Source organism: Amblyraja radiata, chromosome 18 (genome assembly GCF_010909765.2).
Source record: "Amblyraja radiata isolate CabotCenter1 chromosome 18, sAmbRad1.1.pri, whole genome shotgun sequence".
NCBI lineage: Eukaryota > Metazoa > Chordata > Chondrichthyes > Rajiformes > Rajidae > Amblyraja > Amblyraja radiata.
Window position 1 is genome coordinate 47021958 of NC_045973.1, and position 16527 is coordinate 47038484.

General features: G+C 38.9%; 1 protein-coding gene across 3 annotated transcripts in view; it reads left to right on the top strand.

Annotated features, from left to right (window-relative positions):
• Positions 1-13883, top strand: part of nisch (nischarin) — a 60563-nt gene extending 46680 nt beyond the window's left edge. For 2 of the 3 annotated variants that reach the window (XR_004414707.1, XM_033037286.1), the window contains exons 15-21: positions 99-163; positions 2548-3903; positions 6212-6395; positions 8333-8483; positions 10242-10373; positions 11348-11509; positions 12762-13883. Coding sequence is in view for 2 of the 3 variants with exons in the window: in XM_033037286.1 (XP_032893177.1) it covers positions 99-163; positions 2548-3903; positions 6212-6395; positions 8333-8483; positions 10242-10373; positions 11348-11509; positions 12762-13390 (2679 nt within the window). In the remaining variant the exon portion in view is untranslated. The remainder of the gene's footprint in view (positions 1-98; positions 164-2547; positions 3904-6211; positions 6396-8332; positions 8484-10241; positions 10374-11347; positions 11510-12761) is intronic. The other variant, XM_033037287.1, reaches the window with a different exon arrangement.
• The last annotated feature ends 2644 nt before the right edge of the window (positions 13884-16527 follow it).

Genomic DNA, 16527 nt, shown 5'->3' on the forward strand with positions numbered 1-16527 from the left:
GCTTGTTGAGAAATGTGGTAAATATCACTAGGTTTTGAGGGGAAAATGTGTAATTTAAAACCAGACTTGATTTCTTAGCACTTACAATTGTATTTAAGGTTCCAAACCCAGAGCTAAAATCTATGAAGAAACCACTTGAAGATTCTGACTGCCTGCAAACAAGGTATGACATTTCTGTATAACTGCTGATGGATAGGGGTGATTAATAGTTCACGAGTCTTAAAACTCAAGATTCTGTTTGAAATATAATGTAACACTTCCTTTACGTGCTTGACATCCTTAATTTGTTGAATTTTCTGTGTTATTAGTGTGGCTCTGCAACAGCAAATGTAGATTTTTTCGTGTCCCTTTTCTGTCCTTGGCATAAGATGAAAGTAGAGTTTAAATAAATAATTAGGCCATGAAGAGGAATATAATGCCAACATTTCATGTTGTACTGCCGCGTGGCACATTAGTTTGGTGAAACGTTAAGTTCTTGCCTTGGAACCGGTACAGATTGTTTCTTTTGGATGGAAACAGTTTTGGTCCCCTTAAAACGATTTATTTACATTGGAAGACATCCATTGTAAGCCAATTCCTGGGATGAGACGATTAGTGAACAATTTAGGCTTGTGTTCCTGGGAGTTTGGAAGAACGGGTGGTGACTTTATTCAAATAAAAGATCCTAAGGGGGCTTGATATAGTAGATGCTGAAATGTTTTCACTAGTCGGAGTGTTTTGAACAAAAAGATATATTACAAGATAAGGGACAAAGTTTTAAACCTGAGATGCATGAACATTTATTTGGTGGGGGTAATGAATCTCGGAAATTCACTGCACCAGAAAGTGGTGAAAGATAGAAGAATATTTAAAGTGAAGATGGATAAATATTTGAAAGTGAGAAGAATTTATTGCTTTGGAGAACTGGCACAGAAAAGTAGTTGAGACCAGCATAGATCAGTCATTGCTATATTGAATGACGGGCAGGTCTGGTGGGGCCAGGTGACAACTCCTCTTTTCGTGTGTACATGTGAATAGCTAATTTTTAACTGCAGCACAAAGCTAGTTTTTTCTCCAAACAATAAAATCCAATATCCACAAATAGGTGCATATATTATGCAGCAGGCAGTGAAGAAAGCGAATGGCCTCCTCCTGCACCTATTTTTTATGTTTTTATGTATGCATGTTGGCCTTCATAACAAGAGGAGTTGGGTATAGGAGCAAAGAGGTCCTTCTGCAGTTGTACAGGGCCAAAGTGAGACCACACCTGGAGTATTGTGTGCAGTTTTGGTCTCCAAATTTGAGGAAGGACATTCTTGTTATTGAGGGAGTGCAGCGTAGGTTTACAAGGTTAATTCCCGGGATGGCGGGACTGACATATGCTGAGAGAATGGTGCGGCTGGGCTTGTATACTCTGGAATTTAGAAGGATGAGAGGGTATCTTATTGAAACATATAAGATTATTAAGGGTTTGGACACGCTAGAGGCAAGAAACATGTCCCTGATGTTGGTGGAGTCCAGAACTAAGGGCCACAGTTTAAGAATAAGGGGTAAGCCGTTTAGAATGGAGATGAGGAAACACTTTCACACAGAGTTGTGAGTCTGTGGAATTCTCTGCTTCAGAGGGCGGTGGAGGCCGGCTCTCTGGATACTTTCAAGAGAGAGTTAGATAGGACTCTTGAAGATAGCGGAGTTGGGGGATACGGGGAGAAGGCAGGAACGGGTACTGATTGTGGATGATCAGCCATGATCACATTGAATGGCGGTGCTGGCTTGAAGGACCGAATGGCCTACTCATGCACCTATTGTCTATTGCCAGTCAATTCTTTTGAGAACTGTGGCCTATTACAAGCTGTCTAGATGGAATGCATTCCTTGCAATTAATTATCAGTAACCCATGTTGCTGGTTAGTCCACAACTAGAATATTGTGTTTATTAACATGACTGTTTAGGAAAGATGTAAAGGTCCTGGAGAGTTTGCAGAAAATAATTGGTGGAATGCTTCCATGTCCAAAGATAAAATTAAGTTGAAGGTAAAGTGGGGAAACGGGCTGATCAGACTGTTCCACAAAAAGCCAGTGCACACTTGTAGTTTTGAATGACTCATTCTAGTGCTGCAAAAGAAAGTTCTAGAAATACTTGGCAGGTTTAGCCAGCATCAATGGAAAGAGAAACTGAATTAATGTTAGGTCTTTAAGTAGGATTAGACATTGGAAAACAATGCACAGAGAAGGTGGAGGGTGGGGTGGATTATAAAGGACAAACAGAATATTTGTAGCAGAATGGCAACCAATACAGAGTTTAAAACAAATTATGATGCCAGGTTAGAGAGGGTGTGGGAGGCTTGATAATCAGAGCTGATCTTTCTGGAGAAAATGTGTAAATGGGCACAAGATAAATGGGAAATGGAAACATATGCTGGACTGTGAAATACTCAATACTCTAGCCATTAGGAATTTGGAAATTCTCTGGAGAAATGAAATTTGGATTGGTGTTACTTGTATAATTTTCACTAATTTTAAATCTATTTTGTCTTCTCCCCTTCCTCTTCTCCCATTAAAAAAAAAGGCTTGGATCAGCAAATGCAATTACTCGAGCTGATGTGCTGAAGTCACAACACGATCCTGAAGTGACTCTTGTGCTGCCTTTTTCGTGTGTGTCATACAATACCACCAATGTTGACTTTGCTGCCCACTTATCTGGAATAATTAATCAAGCTATATTGAAACTACATTGCACTGAGACCGTACTCGACCGCCAAGGAAATCTTATTAATTATCCTGTCTGCAGTAATGAAGCTGGATATTTTGAAATGGGTCCAGATCAAGGTGATTGCATTTTGGGATGTAGTTCAAACATTGATTTTGCCAATATTTCTGCAAATCCAGAAGCTGAGATCTTGAAGGTACTGTGGACCCTTTGTGTCCAGGTGAACAAGGGATTAAAGTTGTTTATATCTTGCATTGTGTTGACTGACAGTGCGGTAGCTGTATTTCAGATTCCTCACTCTGAACTCCGACGGAAAATGCAGAATGTCATTTCTCAGATGCAGCTTGTTCTCTGTCTTCCCTATTCAGACATCTTGGAAGTGCTCTTTGAAGTGCCAGAAATGTGCCTTTCAATGAAAATTAAAATGCATGGTTGTTTCTTCTTTATATCTGATTCGCAGAACCTCAAAGACTTTAGCTCGCATTTAAAAGCTGTTTTGCATAAGTGGTCTACATCTACAAGTTTGCCTCTGCTTGGTTATGAAGAGCCCCTTCTGAAAGACTTCATTGTTCAGCTTTTACAACATCGGCAGCTTGCACTAAATGACACTGGCATTAAAGGGAGTTTTGCAGCATATATTTTGATTCAAGATGACCTCAAACCATGGGATTGGTCAGAAGAGTTGCAACCTTCGGCTTCACACACTGAGGTGGTCAGTAGTACAGAATTAAAGGACACAAATAATCTGCATTCTGAAGTTTGTTCAGTAATTCGTCCAGGGAAAGAAGAGCATTCAAAACCTCTGTGTGTACCTTGTCTTCTGATTTTGACAGCCCAGTATCTTTATTTCATAAGAATAGATTTCTACATAGCTGCAAAGAAGTGTCTTCATCCTGAAGAGATTGCAAGATGTCCATTTAAGTTAGAACAAATTTCATTAGCCACATTGCTTTTGAATCCAAAGCAAGGATCCCGTACTGTTGAAACAGGGGCATTTTGGGATGGTCATATACTTGAATTTTTGATTGGATACCAACTCACAACAGCAGTTTTTGTGCTACCCCATGAGAAGTTCCACTTTCTGCGAATGTTTAGTCAATTGAGAGGAAGCTTTCAGGGTGTCAAATCAATTGTAGTGCACAGAAGTTGTCCAGATCGCTGCTACTTGACGAAGCATAACACAGATGCAACTGATCACTCTCCAGAAACTAAAAGGTAATAACAAAGCAGCACATAGCTGGTAGTCTAATCGAAAAGTTTATTTCATTTCTCCCCTACTCTTTGCTGCCAACCAGTGTGATTGCATTTATTTGCATCTGTAAGGTCTTGAGCTGAAACGGCGACTGTCCCTTTGCCTCTATAGATCCTATTTGAACCATTCAATTTTTCTAGTGGTTTTATTTCACTCCAGGTTCTAGCATATGCAATCTCATTGGCTCTTTGGATCTCTCGCAGCTATTTAATTAAATTTGCTTGCAGGTGAATGGGATTAATAGTCACTTTTTGTGTAGTGCTCCGTCTTTAGGGATAGCAGTGGTACAGCTGGTAGATCTGGTGCCTCACAGTGCCAGAGACCTAGGTTCAATCCTGATCTCGGGTGCTTTATGTGTGGAGTTCGCACTTTTTCCCTGCGGCCGTGTGGGTTTCCTCTGGGTACTCCGGTTTACTCCCACATTCTGAAGACATGCGGGTTTGTCTGAAGAATGGTCTCTCCCCGAAAAGTCACCCATTCCTTCTCCCCAGAGATGTTGCCTGTCCCGCTGAGTTACACCAGCATTTTGTATCTATATACGGGTTTGTAGGTTAATTGGCATCTGTAAATTGCCCCTAGTGTGTAGGGAGTGCTTGCGAAAGTGGGGTAAACATGACAAGTGTGAACGGGTGATTTGTGGTCAGTGTGGACTCGCTGGGCTGAGGGCCTATTTCCATGCTGGATCTCAAATTCTAAAACTTTTAGATTTGATGGAGCAGATAAGGCCCATTAAAATTAGTTTGGACATCTGTGCACAGTGTGAAATCTTGAGGTTCCAAATGTATTTGATTAATTGCCAATATAATATTCAGTATTTGTATTTGAAACTTAAGAATTAAATATTTACAATGTATGTGACTGGTAATTGTATTTGGTTGTTCATACAATAATAGTTGTTTTTTGTGTCATGTGTGGTTACTACTACAGTTAATGTGAGTTTATGGCTATCATGTTTTCTTTTCAATCAAAGAGCGAATTTTCATGCAGAATACCAATGTAATGATTTATTGGTAGAGTGTGTTGTTACAACATACAAAATAGGAGCAGAAATGGTCTTGGCCCTCAAGCCTACTTTGCCATTTCACTAGATCACGGCTGAAGTGATTGTAACCACAATTCCACACTTCTGTCTAGTGGCAGTAAACTATAGACAAATGCAGCACAGATACAGGCCCATTGTCCCCCTAAGTTCACGTCGACCTTCAGCCACCCATTTACATTAATCCTACATTAATTTAATTTTACTTTCCTCATATTCTCATCAACTTCTCCCAGATTCTACCACTCACCTGCACACTAGGGGAAGTTAATAGTTGTGCTTCTTTCAAGTCTTCCTTTAATCAGCTCTACACAACTATGTATCTCTTGTGTATCAAAATGCCTAAAAACTCTAATCACTTCCAGCGTGAGGGTAAATTCCCCCACACTCTTTTAGGAAATTTGTACTTTCTATTGCTGACAGATCAAGAATAATTCTTCTTTTGCCTTAAATTTTCAAAGACTCTGAATTGGCTGTATTTGGAGGAATGCTCAGCTTCCTCTCTTTCAAATGAGACACCCGTTAATTTTTAATTATGTCCCTAGTTTTGGAATCCTTGTGCTGCTGATTTTTTTTTAAAGCGGGGGCCATGTGTCTTTCTATGATTTATATTTGTAATGTAATAGAAATTGACAAAATTAAAGTGTCAATTGAATCTTCCAAGCCAATTGTGATAATCATGTGTAAAAGCAATTATATTGTTATAAAATGCTTATGCTTAACTCCTGAAATATAACCTGGATTACTAATTCACCAAATAACTGAAGTTAATCATTTTACTTAAAATCACATTGCTGCTGCATTGTGAGCCACCAAATCTGATTCTTACTTTTATCTCCCATTCTCTATATATGGAAAAATATTTGTTGTTTCAACAACTATTTGTAACAAAATTTCAGTAATCTTCACAGGAAAGATATTTTCTCTACCATATTCGCTTTTGTATTTATGCCCTCTACCACTAGCCAGCAAGGCGGTAACAAACAATTGAGTCCACATATATCGTCTTAATTCCTATTAATGTCAACCCCTTAACTGTTCAATATGAGAGTTGAGAAAATTGAGTAGGGTGGGGGGGGGGGGGGGGGGGGAGAAATGTCTAAATATGCACATGGGTTGTAAAAGTTGCTTATAAAAATGGTTTTCATCAACATTTTCCAAATATTTCCATTGATTTAATGACTTTCTCCTGGGATGCAAGTTTAAGTTTTTATCTTTTCTTTTATATGTAGCAACCAGCCAAAATTCAAATCGGACTTGAGCCTTTCTCTACAGTATCCTTCTGAGACATTGCTGCAAAAACTGACTGAAGAGAACCAGTGTCCTTTTCATCTTTCCACCTCCCCATCACTCCATTACCTGGCAGGTTTGAAAGGAAGAGCTATTGTGGAATGTTTTCACAATAATGTAGCTGAGGTAATATTTATTGGTGGTGGGTGTCTCTTTATGTTAACTCTCACTATGCCTAGCTGATGATAAAGAAACTTCCTTTGGCACAAATGTCTATGATGGAAGGGTATGAATTTTAGGCAAGGGCTGGGAGATTTAGAGGGAATTTGGGAAGACTTTTTAAAAACTCGGATGGCGGTTGAAATCTGGAACACTGATGGAGGCAGGTGCACACACAACTTGAGCACTTGAAATGCCATGATACTAAAAACTGCCAGCCCAGTGCTGCAAATTAGAATTAGTCTATTTTGTGCCGCAGACACAGTTGTTGAAGGGCCTCTTTCTGAGCTAACATAAGGCTGTAGAACTCTGACTAGAACTTGACCTAAATGTCCACATCTGGAGTACTGTGTACAGTTTTGGTCTCCTAATTTGAGGAAGGACATCCTTGTGATTGAGGCAGTGCAGCGTAGGTTCACGAGATTGATCCCTGGGATGGCGGGACTGTCATATGAGGAAAGATTGAAAAGATTAGGCTTGTATTCACTGGAGTTTAGAAGGATGAGGAGGGATCTTATAGAAACATATAAAATTATAAAAGGACTGGACAAGCTAGATGCAGGAAAAATGTTCCCAATGTTGGGTGAGTCCAGAACCAGGGGCCACAGTCTTAGAATAAAGGGGAGGTAATTTAAGACTGAGGTGAGATTTCACCCAGAGAGTTGTGAATTTATGGAATTCCCTGCCACAGAGGGCAGTGGAGGCCAAGTCACTGGACGGATTTAAGAGGGAGTTAGATAGAGCCCTAGGGGCTAGTGGAGTTGAGGGATATGGGGAGAAGGCAGGCACGGGTTATTAATAGGGGATGATCACAATGAATGGCGGTGCTGGCTCGAAGGGTCGAATGGCCTCCTCCTGCACCTATGTTCTATGTTTCTATGTTATGTATCGAGGTGGGACACTTTTGCTAATTCTGTTGGTTGTGCTAATAATGCCAGTTTTGTTAATCTTGATAGCCTGGGGTTCCTATCTTGTTAGACTGATGGTCACATATGGGAATAATTTTATGCATTAAACTTTCCCATTTGTTCATTTGAATTGTGAAGAAGCATGGAACTACTTTTCTTTTGGAGTGAATGCTTATGTTGAGAACTGCCTAACATGTAACAAAGTTTTCATTGGTCTAATATGTCATGAAATCGTTCCTGCCATTATGTCATGTTGACTAAATATTCAATATCAAAATCATGGAGATATTTAGCATTAAAATGAATGCATAAATTGTATTCTTAGAGTTTGTGTGGATGTGCCTATATTCATGTTTGTTTAACTCTGTTTTCTTTTAACTCTGGTGCTACTCCTGCTGGTGACTCTGAGTGACTTCCTGTTATTGGATTCAGGTTAACCAAATAATTTAGAAGTATGCTTGGTGTTGAATGTTCTCTTGGACTATAACTAAGTTTTCTTAGTTTTCTATTACTAATATCTGTCATTTCCAAACCTAGCCCATCTATATCTCTAGACCCCTCTCTCCCCTGACACTCAGTCTGAAGAAGTGTCTTGACCCGAAAAGTCACCCATTCCTTTTCTCCAGATATGGTGCCTGTCTTGCCGAGTTACTCTGGCATTTGATGTCTACTAGATATTCACTAACTTTAAAAAATCTTTTTCACATTTTTGAACAAATTAATTTTTCCTCGTTTGTATCATAAATATTTTGAATTCTCGATCTATTACTCAAAATTGAATTTTGGGTAGATCAGAAGTCACACTAATTCTGCATTTTGGTTAAAGTGAAGTTCAATATGAAATCCCATAGTACTATTTGACTTTAAAAATGCAATACATAGGAAGGCTGTTCTCATTGTCTAACATCAAAATTGAACTGAGTAAAGGAAAATTGACATGCACTCTCATTTTAAGTTGTCTCCTCATGTTGTTTCATTATTCTTGTCCTATTCCAGGTTGAAAATGAAGAGTTAAGGCACCTAATTTGGTCTTCAGTCATATTTTACAAAAGTTCTGAGCTTGAAGTTACTGCCTGCGTAATGCTCTCGACCAAAGCATTATATTTTGTGTTGGATGACACCATCGGTGAGGGCGCTGAACAAACTGGTATGGCAAGTTTGTTTTTGATTAAGTAATATTTCCATTTGTCTGGCGGCAATTATGTTAATAAGTGTGAATTGGAGCCTTCTGGAACTAGGAATATTGTAATACTAGAATTTAACGTGTATCAGTGGATGTGCGAACCTCTGGATTATCTGCAAAAATGCTGGAAGCAGAATAAATAAAAACTTAAGAAGGTATATATACAATTTTTCCTCAATTTTTAATCAAAAGTCCACATGACTTTCAAAATGAAAATGGAAAGTAATTTCCGGAGTTATTGGGAAAAGAGTATAAACACGGGACAGATGGAATTTCTCATCCAGAAGCTGCCGGAGGCTCAGTGGATTGAATGACTTCCAGTACTGTAATGATTTGATGATTATAAAATGAAAGGTGTGTTCAAAATGTAGAAATTCATCTCCTCCCAAGCTATAACTATAATTGGGCCATGAACTTCATTAACATGATCAGTGTGGGAATAAGGTATTCAGCCCCTCCACTATTCAATAAAATCATGCTTGACCTCTGCTCAGTGCTATTTACCTGCACTTGCCGGCAATTCTTTTGTAAATATACTGTGTTTTTTAAAAAACTTCCTTTAATCTGCCGTGGGAGGAAAGAAGATAAGACTTTATTGCCTTCCATCACAGTGGGGAATGTGGAGGAACCACTGTGGTGGATGTTTATGTCAAATTTTTATGTAGTTGTGTCTTGTTGCTTTTTTGGTATGACTATATGGCAACCAAATTCCTCGTATGTTGCAAAACATACTTCACTAATAAATTACGATCGTGATTATAATTATGATTAAACTCCAGCATTTTCTGAAGAATACTGACCAATAGACAAAAAGTGCAGGAGCAGGCCATTTGGCCCTTCGAGCCAGCACCACCATTCAATGTGATCATGGCTGATCATCCCAAATCAGTACCCCGTTCCAGCCTTCTCCCCATATTCCCTGACTCCACTATTTTTAAAAGCCCTATCTAGCTCCCTCTTGAAAGCATCCAGAGAATCTTCCTGCACCGCCCTCTGAGACAGAGAATTCCACAGACTCACCACTCTCTGTGAAATAAAATGTTTCCTCGTCTCCATTCTAAATGGCTCACTCCTTATTCTTAAACTGTGGCCCCTGGTTCTGGACTCCCTTAACATCGGAAACATGTTTCTTGCCTCTAGTGTGTCCAAACCCTTAACAATCTTATATGTTTCAATGAGATCCCCTCTCATCCTTCTAAACTCCAGAATGTACAAACCCAGCTGCTCCATTCTCTCAGCATATGACAGTCCCGCCATCCCGGGAATTAACCTTGTAAACCTACGCTGCACTCCCTCAATAGCAAGAATGTCCTTCCTCAAATTAGGGGACCAAAACTGCACACAATACTCCAGGTGTGGTCTCACTAGGGCTCTGTACAACTGCAGAAGGACCTCTTTGCTCCTATATTCGATTCCCCTTGTTATAAAGACCAAGACCATTTGGTCCTACAATCCCAAAACAATCACTGCCATTAAGCCTAAAATGGGCATTAGGCAATTTTAAATGGGTGGAACTTAGCACCTGTTTTGGGTGGCTCTCAGTGTTGCTCACAAATTGTTGTGTTCAATGTAATTGAATATTTTAGCAGGTTCCATGGAGTACAGAATACGTTGTTTAAACCAAGCAAGTATACCATTTAATCTTTAAAATAATCTTGCAAATGCTAGTATCTTGCCAGCTGCGAATAATATTTGATGGTCTGTTTCATAAATGTTTATCAGGATGTTGGAAAGAAAAGTCATCTTCAAACTGTGAGCGGGATGGTTTGCTGCTATCCTTCTGTTTTGTCCTGAAATTAAATGATTTGCAGTCCATACACTTGGGCCTTTTCGATCAGTATTTTCGCATCACTGGTGAGTCGCCCTTGTAACTTTAGCAATCTACCAGCTTCCTAGTAAATATTTGCTATCTATGTGGCTGTTTAATGAATCTTACATTAAGAATGTAATAACAGGAAACTTGTATTAGTAAACCTTGGATTTGTGGACATTATCTTGACAACCAACAAATTGTTGATGGATATTTTAATGCAACTGCAAATCAATATTAGTTTAATTTATTGTCACGTGTATCGAGGTGCAATGGTTCTAAGAACTGTTGTCTGACATGGTAACAAATTAATTCCTAATTTTGCTAACCTACAACTTGCCCTTTATACCTGGACCAGCTCTTTGAACACTTTCAAATTAGACCCACATCCCTGCTCTTACCTTATATCAATACCCTTTAGAAAGTTAGGATATGATGATGTTCCTACAAATCTTGCTTTCGATTAGAGCTATTCCGATCATGTATATGCTTCTTTATGAAGGAATTATTTCATAACTGAACAATGTTAGATCTCTCACTATCCTCCTTTTGCTCCAAGGAGAGTAATCTTAGCTTCTCTAATAAATAGTTTTCTCTACGCATGCTACGTCATGTCATTTTGCAGCCTGTCCGGGAGCTGGTACATGCAATGGCATAAAAGCTGACCACATCAGTCAAATTATTTTTGCTTTGTTTTTAATGTGGGTAGAATGGCTCCTTAATTATGTAGTTACTGTCAAATTATTTTTTTTAAATGTCCTCTTGAAAATCTAAGCTCAGCCCTAAAGCAATGTGCTGATTATTCTTTATATCACAATAATCCTGTTTAGATTTAATTAACATGTTAGAAGTGTGAGGTAGAACTTCACTATTACTAAAGTTGTTTTCTAAAATTAGGAAATAATGTATACCCTCGCATAATTATGGCAAATCCTAGATTTAGCAAATTCTGTACAAACCTTCTAAAAAAATTGTTTTTAATTTTAATTAGAAATGCTCCATTCTACTTTTGTTATAGGTCCATCTGCTGAACAAACAATTGCTTGCCTGACCAGGGACAGTTATACAACACATACGTTTGTTCAGCAGTTGATGGGTGTATTATCTTTGTTGGAACGAACACCTTCACCAGAGCCAATAGAGCTAGACTTCTATACAGAATTTGGAAAGAAAAATACAGGTAACATTGCCATCACATTTTGGCTTGTTTACTTTTCTCAATTTGAGGTTCTACAATAGTCAGAATTTCTGTGGCGTGTCGTACTTGAAAATTACCATCAGGCTTTTTTGGTTTTCTCGGTGCTTCTCTATTTTATCTGGTTTTATTTCTAATGCCTTACTGCACAACGTTTAGAAAGAAATATAAGTGGGCAGGCAAATGTTATTGCCAGAAGCGTCAGTCAAATGATGTCGTGCTCTTCTAGGTTTCTGATCATTACCAAAGTAATAGATTGCGTCAAGAATAAAGAATATTCAGTGTTTGAGTATGCTAAATAGTGCCTATTACCATGCATTTCAAATGTACTGAGAAAGACTGATTTGGATACATTGGATTTAATACCAAGACCTGAAGATAAAATACAGTTCAATCCAGTGAAGGTCCTATCCGAAACATCGGCTGTCCATTCCTTCCAAATATGCTGTTTGACCTACTGAGTTCCTCCAGCACTTTATTTTTGCTCACGATTCCAGCATCTCAGATTTCTTAGGTCCACAGTGCAATTTATTGCCACTATTAATATAATTAAATTTGTAAAGCTCTTACTGAATAATTTTTAATTGATGGACTGATCAAATCTCCTAGGTGTATTACGTATGGAAAGGACACTTTATGTGGATGACATTGATTGTTTCAGATTAATTTGTCTTTTGTTGGCAATGGATATCATTCGTTAGGGTTGGTTCTACCAAAGCTGCTCGTGAGCCAATAGTGAATGTTTAACTAAGCCAATATTTTTCTCAGTGATGGGAGGGAAAATCTTGTTATCTGATACTTAGGGCATCACTAATAAGCAATTTGAATATGTTCTTTTATTCTGCACATTATGCTTCAACATGCTTCAACCTTGACGTACCTTTTATAAATCTTCTTTGTTAATGGCTACAGCAGCATTATTCATACTAGTCTCTTCCTATTCTAAAAATTTGCTGTAGCTAGAATGCAAAAGTAGATTACTGAAATATTCTCCGTTGGATCATAAGATACTACTTAATTCTAGTATGCACTGCGAGGAGTCTACTTTTCAACAAAAAATAAAATAGTCACTTGGAGTTGAGGCCTACACTCAGGTGTGATCTGACTGAATAAGTGCACAGCAGACTTGCATGGCTTTTATAATCTACTACTGCCTCTTAGTGTTCTATTTGCAAAACATAAATATCTGAAGGAATATTTTTAACACAAATGTGTGTGTATTTATCTATCTGAACAGGTCAAATGGAAAATTATGAAATTGTTCACTCCAGTCGAGTGAAATTTATTTATCCCAGTGAAGAGGAGGTTGGTGATCTGACATTTATGATTGCAGAAAATGTTCAAGAACTAAATCTCCAGACATCCAACATCCTCTTGTATGTTTTGGCATTTCAAGTTGAGTCTCTGGAGAATTCTTTACACTCCTGCAAACCACCTTTGCAGCCCAAAACATTAATTTTGACAAGCTACAACATGCTTCTATTTGAAGAAGATTATGTCAGCTATCCATTACCAGAGTTTGCAAAAGAACCACCACAGAGAGACAAATACCAATTAACTGACACAAGGAGAATTCGTGATCTGGATCGAGTGCTCATGGGTTACCAGACCTATCCACAGGCCATCACATTTGTGTTTGATGATGTACAGAATCAAGATTTCATAGGTAATATGATGCTCGACCATTTTGAACATCCACTTAACGCCTGTTCTGCTGATAGAATAAATCACTGCGGCACCAACAATGAAGTTCAGTGGTGCCTCTTTGTAGCCAGTCCTGAAAGTCGTGAAAGGCTGATTGCATTGCTTGCTCGACAGTGGGAGCTGCTTTGCAGCAGAGAACTACCAGTTGAGCTTACAGGCTAATATTGTTGCCGAGCACGGCCTGCAAATTATAAAAATTGTACTCATGGTTATATGTACAGCACTCTTGGGGAACTTGTAAATATCATGGGAGTCAGACCAGTTGTTTCTTTGATGTCTAGGGCTTTTAAAAGTTTATTTTTTACATGAACATATACTTATACTGAAGCATCCTGCTATATTATGCAATGTAAACTGTACAGAAAAGGTCATTATTGCATGTTGCGCTTGTATGTATTGAAATATCAAATATAATGTTTGTATCTAATGGACAGCTTTCTCTCGTATGCTGCTATAATTTGAAATAAAGTTGTTGGTCTTAGATACTTTTTAAAAAAGAGGAACTTTACTGAAACTTACTGTTTTTTTAAATATTATTACAATATTTTCTCTCCTGTAATACTGTTTAACTTCATCTGTCCACTCTGTACTCCATCTGAACTGATAAATTAAATCAAAGGCATTCGGGTTGCTTTTATTGCCTGCAATGAACTGACATGTTGAAGGAGACTGCTGATTTCTCTGGCTGAAGTCATGGAACCTGCTTTGAACTTGACTTCATGTTTTAACTAACCAAAGCACTACTTTGGATGTGAGTATCCTATTGGGGGGAGGGGGGGGGGGGGGGGCTGCTATGTTTTGTCAATTTGAAGGATGTAACTGAGTGCACTGCAGCTACGACTTGATTTATAAAGTTTTGGGTCATTTCTGGTAGTAATTCGCCACACAATAGGCACTGGAACGTAGTTGGATGTCATCCTAAACAAACAGAATTATGCCTGAATCTTCGGTCATGTGGATTTTTCCAAATAATTTTCCATCACAACCAACTCAGCAAGAATTTGCCTGACTCAGCTGGTTAGCTTACTTTCTAACAGAAGAATGTTTGCCTTTTGCTATGTCAGGATGATAAACATCCCAATTTATTTTAAATGTTCTCACGGAAATCACTTCACTGTGTGGATTAGCTGATGATTTCTTCCTTTACTTTTAGGAACTTGAGTTATGCATGTTAAAATCTATCTTCCTGAGGTTGGTATAGCTGTATGCAAGCCATCCCTAGGTTACAAATGCCTCGCACATGGACATCTCTCTTTGTCTCTCTCATTCTATTATGCCATTCAGTAAAACACAAAGTATGCACATTATAGAGTGACCTTTATGTATTTTCCAACTTGCTGACAAAATGTAAATTTGTAGGCATCTGTAAAAATGGAACTGCTTGTTTCCTGGGGTAGTCTGTCATCTTAATAATTATGTAAAAGCACAAGGGCATTTGTAGAGGAATTCTGTTTCATTCTGTTCTATTCACACATTGTAAATTGTTTGAATTGATTTATAAGATGTCCCACTTTCTATATACTGGACTATCTAAACGTACTGTAAAAGCTAAAAAAGAACAAAATGGTGTGACTTTTTTGCAAACATCTGTGGAAATGGGGGCAAACAATATTTGCCAGTATTGCCGTTTCTCAAATATCAACTTTTGGGTCAACCACACTTTTGCCAGTTACTCGTAAAGACCGAAGTCTTTATCTCTGAAGTTTAGTTTAGAGATACAGCGCGGAAACAGGCCCTTAGGCCCACCGCGTCTGCACCGACCAGCGATCCCCACACATTAACGCCACCTACACACACTAGGAACAATTTATACTTATACCAAGCCAATTAATCTACAAATCTGTACGTCTTTGGAGTATGGGAGGAAACCACAGATCTAGGATAAAACCCAAGTGGACATGGGGAGAACGTACAAACTCCGTACTGAGAGCACCCGTAGTCGCGATCGAACCCGTCTCTCCGGCGCCACAGGCGCTGTAAGGCAGCAACTCTACTGCTGCGAACCCCGTACCGCCCCTGAAACTCTGTACCAATTCTATCCTCTTAAAACTAGGGAAGGGGTATGAGGTTTTAAGGGGTATGAGGTTTAGTCAGGATCTGCAGAAGAACATTTTCATGTCGAGGTTGGTTAGAATCTCTGGTCAGTGTGGGCTCGATAGGCTGAAGGATTTGTTTCCATGCTGTATCTACTAAACTAAACAAATGTGCAATCCATGGCTTGAGTGGTGAGTAACTCATTCTCTAACATTTAGGTAGCTATCCGAGCACCTGAATCAGCAAAGCATATTTGGCTACCGAGCGTGAGTAAACGCTGAAACCTGCTCGCTCCTCTATCTTGTACGCGTTAATACAGTGGGTCTTAATCCTCCAGCACCTCCATTTTTTTAAATCGTGTAACATAAATCCCTTCATGTTCTTTCACTACTTTCAGTCAAAGAACTTTTCTCCATTCCTAACTCTGGTTCCTTGCTCTGTGGCTCAACATCGCACACGCACCCTTTAATTTGTTTAATCCCCATGCTGTGGCACTCTCTCCGTTAGTTCCGGTCTTTCACGCAAGACGCGCTGATCTTGCCGACGTTGGTGTCGTTCTTCCAATCTCATCATCATTGAATGCAGTTGGAATAGCTTGCCAACTACCCTCAGAACACTTAACTTATATGTTACTGTAAATACGTTATTGGATTATAAATAAAGATGAATAACATTATAATTTAGATCTTAAAAATGTTACTAAAAGTGAATATATGTTCTACTTTTGACTAACCTTGCATTCTTTTTTAAATTTATCATACAGACTAATCCAGAATTGCATGTGACTATTCTAGCACCTCAGACCTTTACTTTCCAACCCCCCTCACCACGTGTGTATATTGCAAGGAAAATGTCCGTAAATTGTTCATTATCCACATACCTATTCCTTTATTTCCTTGTCCCACCCTATTCAACCTTCAAGGCCTTTAAACCTGCAAATATTGGGTGCAAATGTCACCAGGTGGAAAATATTGAAATAGTCAGCAAGTCAGTCTTACAGCATGGAAACAGGCCCTTCGGCCCAACATGTCCCATCTACACTTGTCCCACCTGTCTGCATTTGGGTCTTATCCCTCTAAACCTGTCCTCTCCATGTACCTGTCTAAATGTTTGGCAAATGTTGCAAGAGTGCCTGCCTCAATTACCTCCTCTGGCAGCTCATTCCATACATCTACCGTCCTTTACATGAAAACGTTACCCCTCAGATTCCTATTCAATCTTTCCCCCCTCACCTTAAACCTGTCCTCTAGTTCTCAATTCCCCTA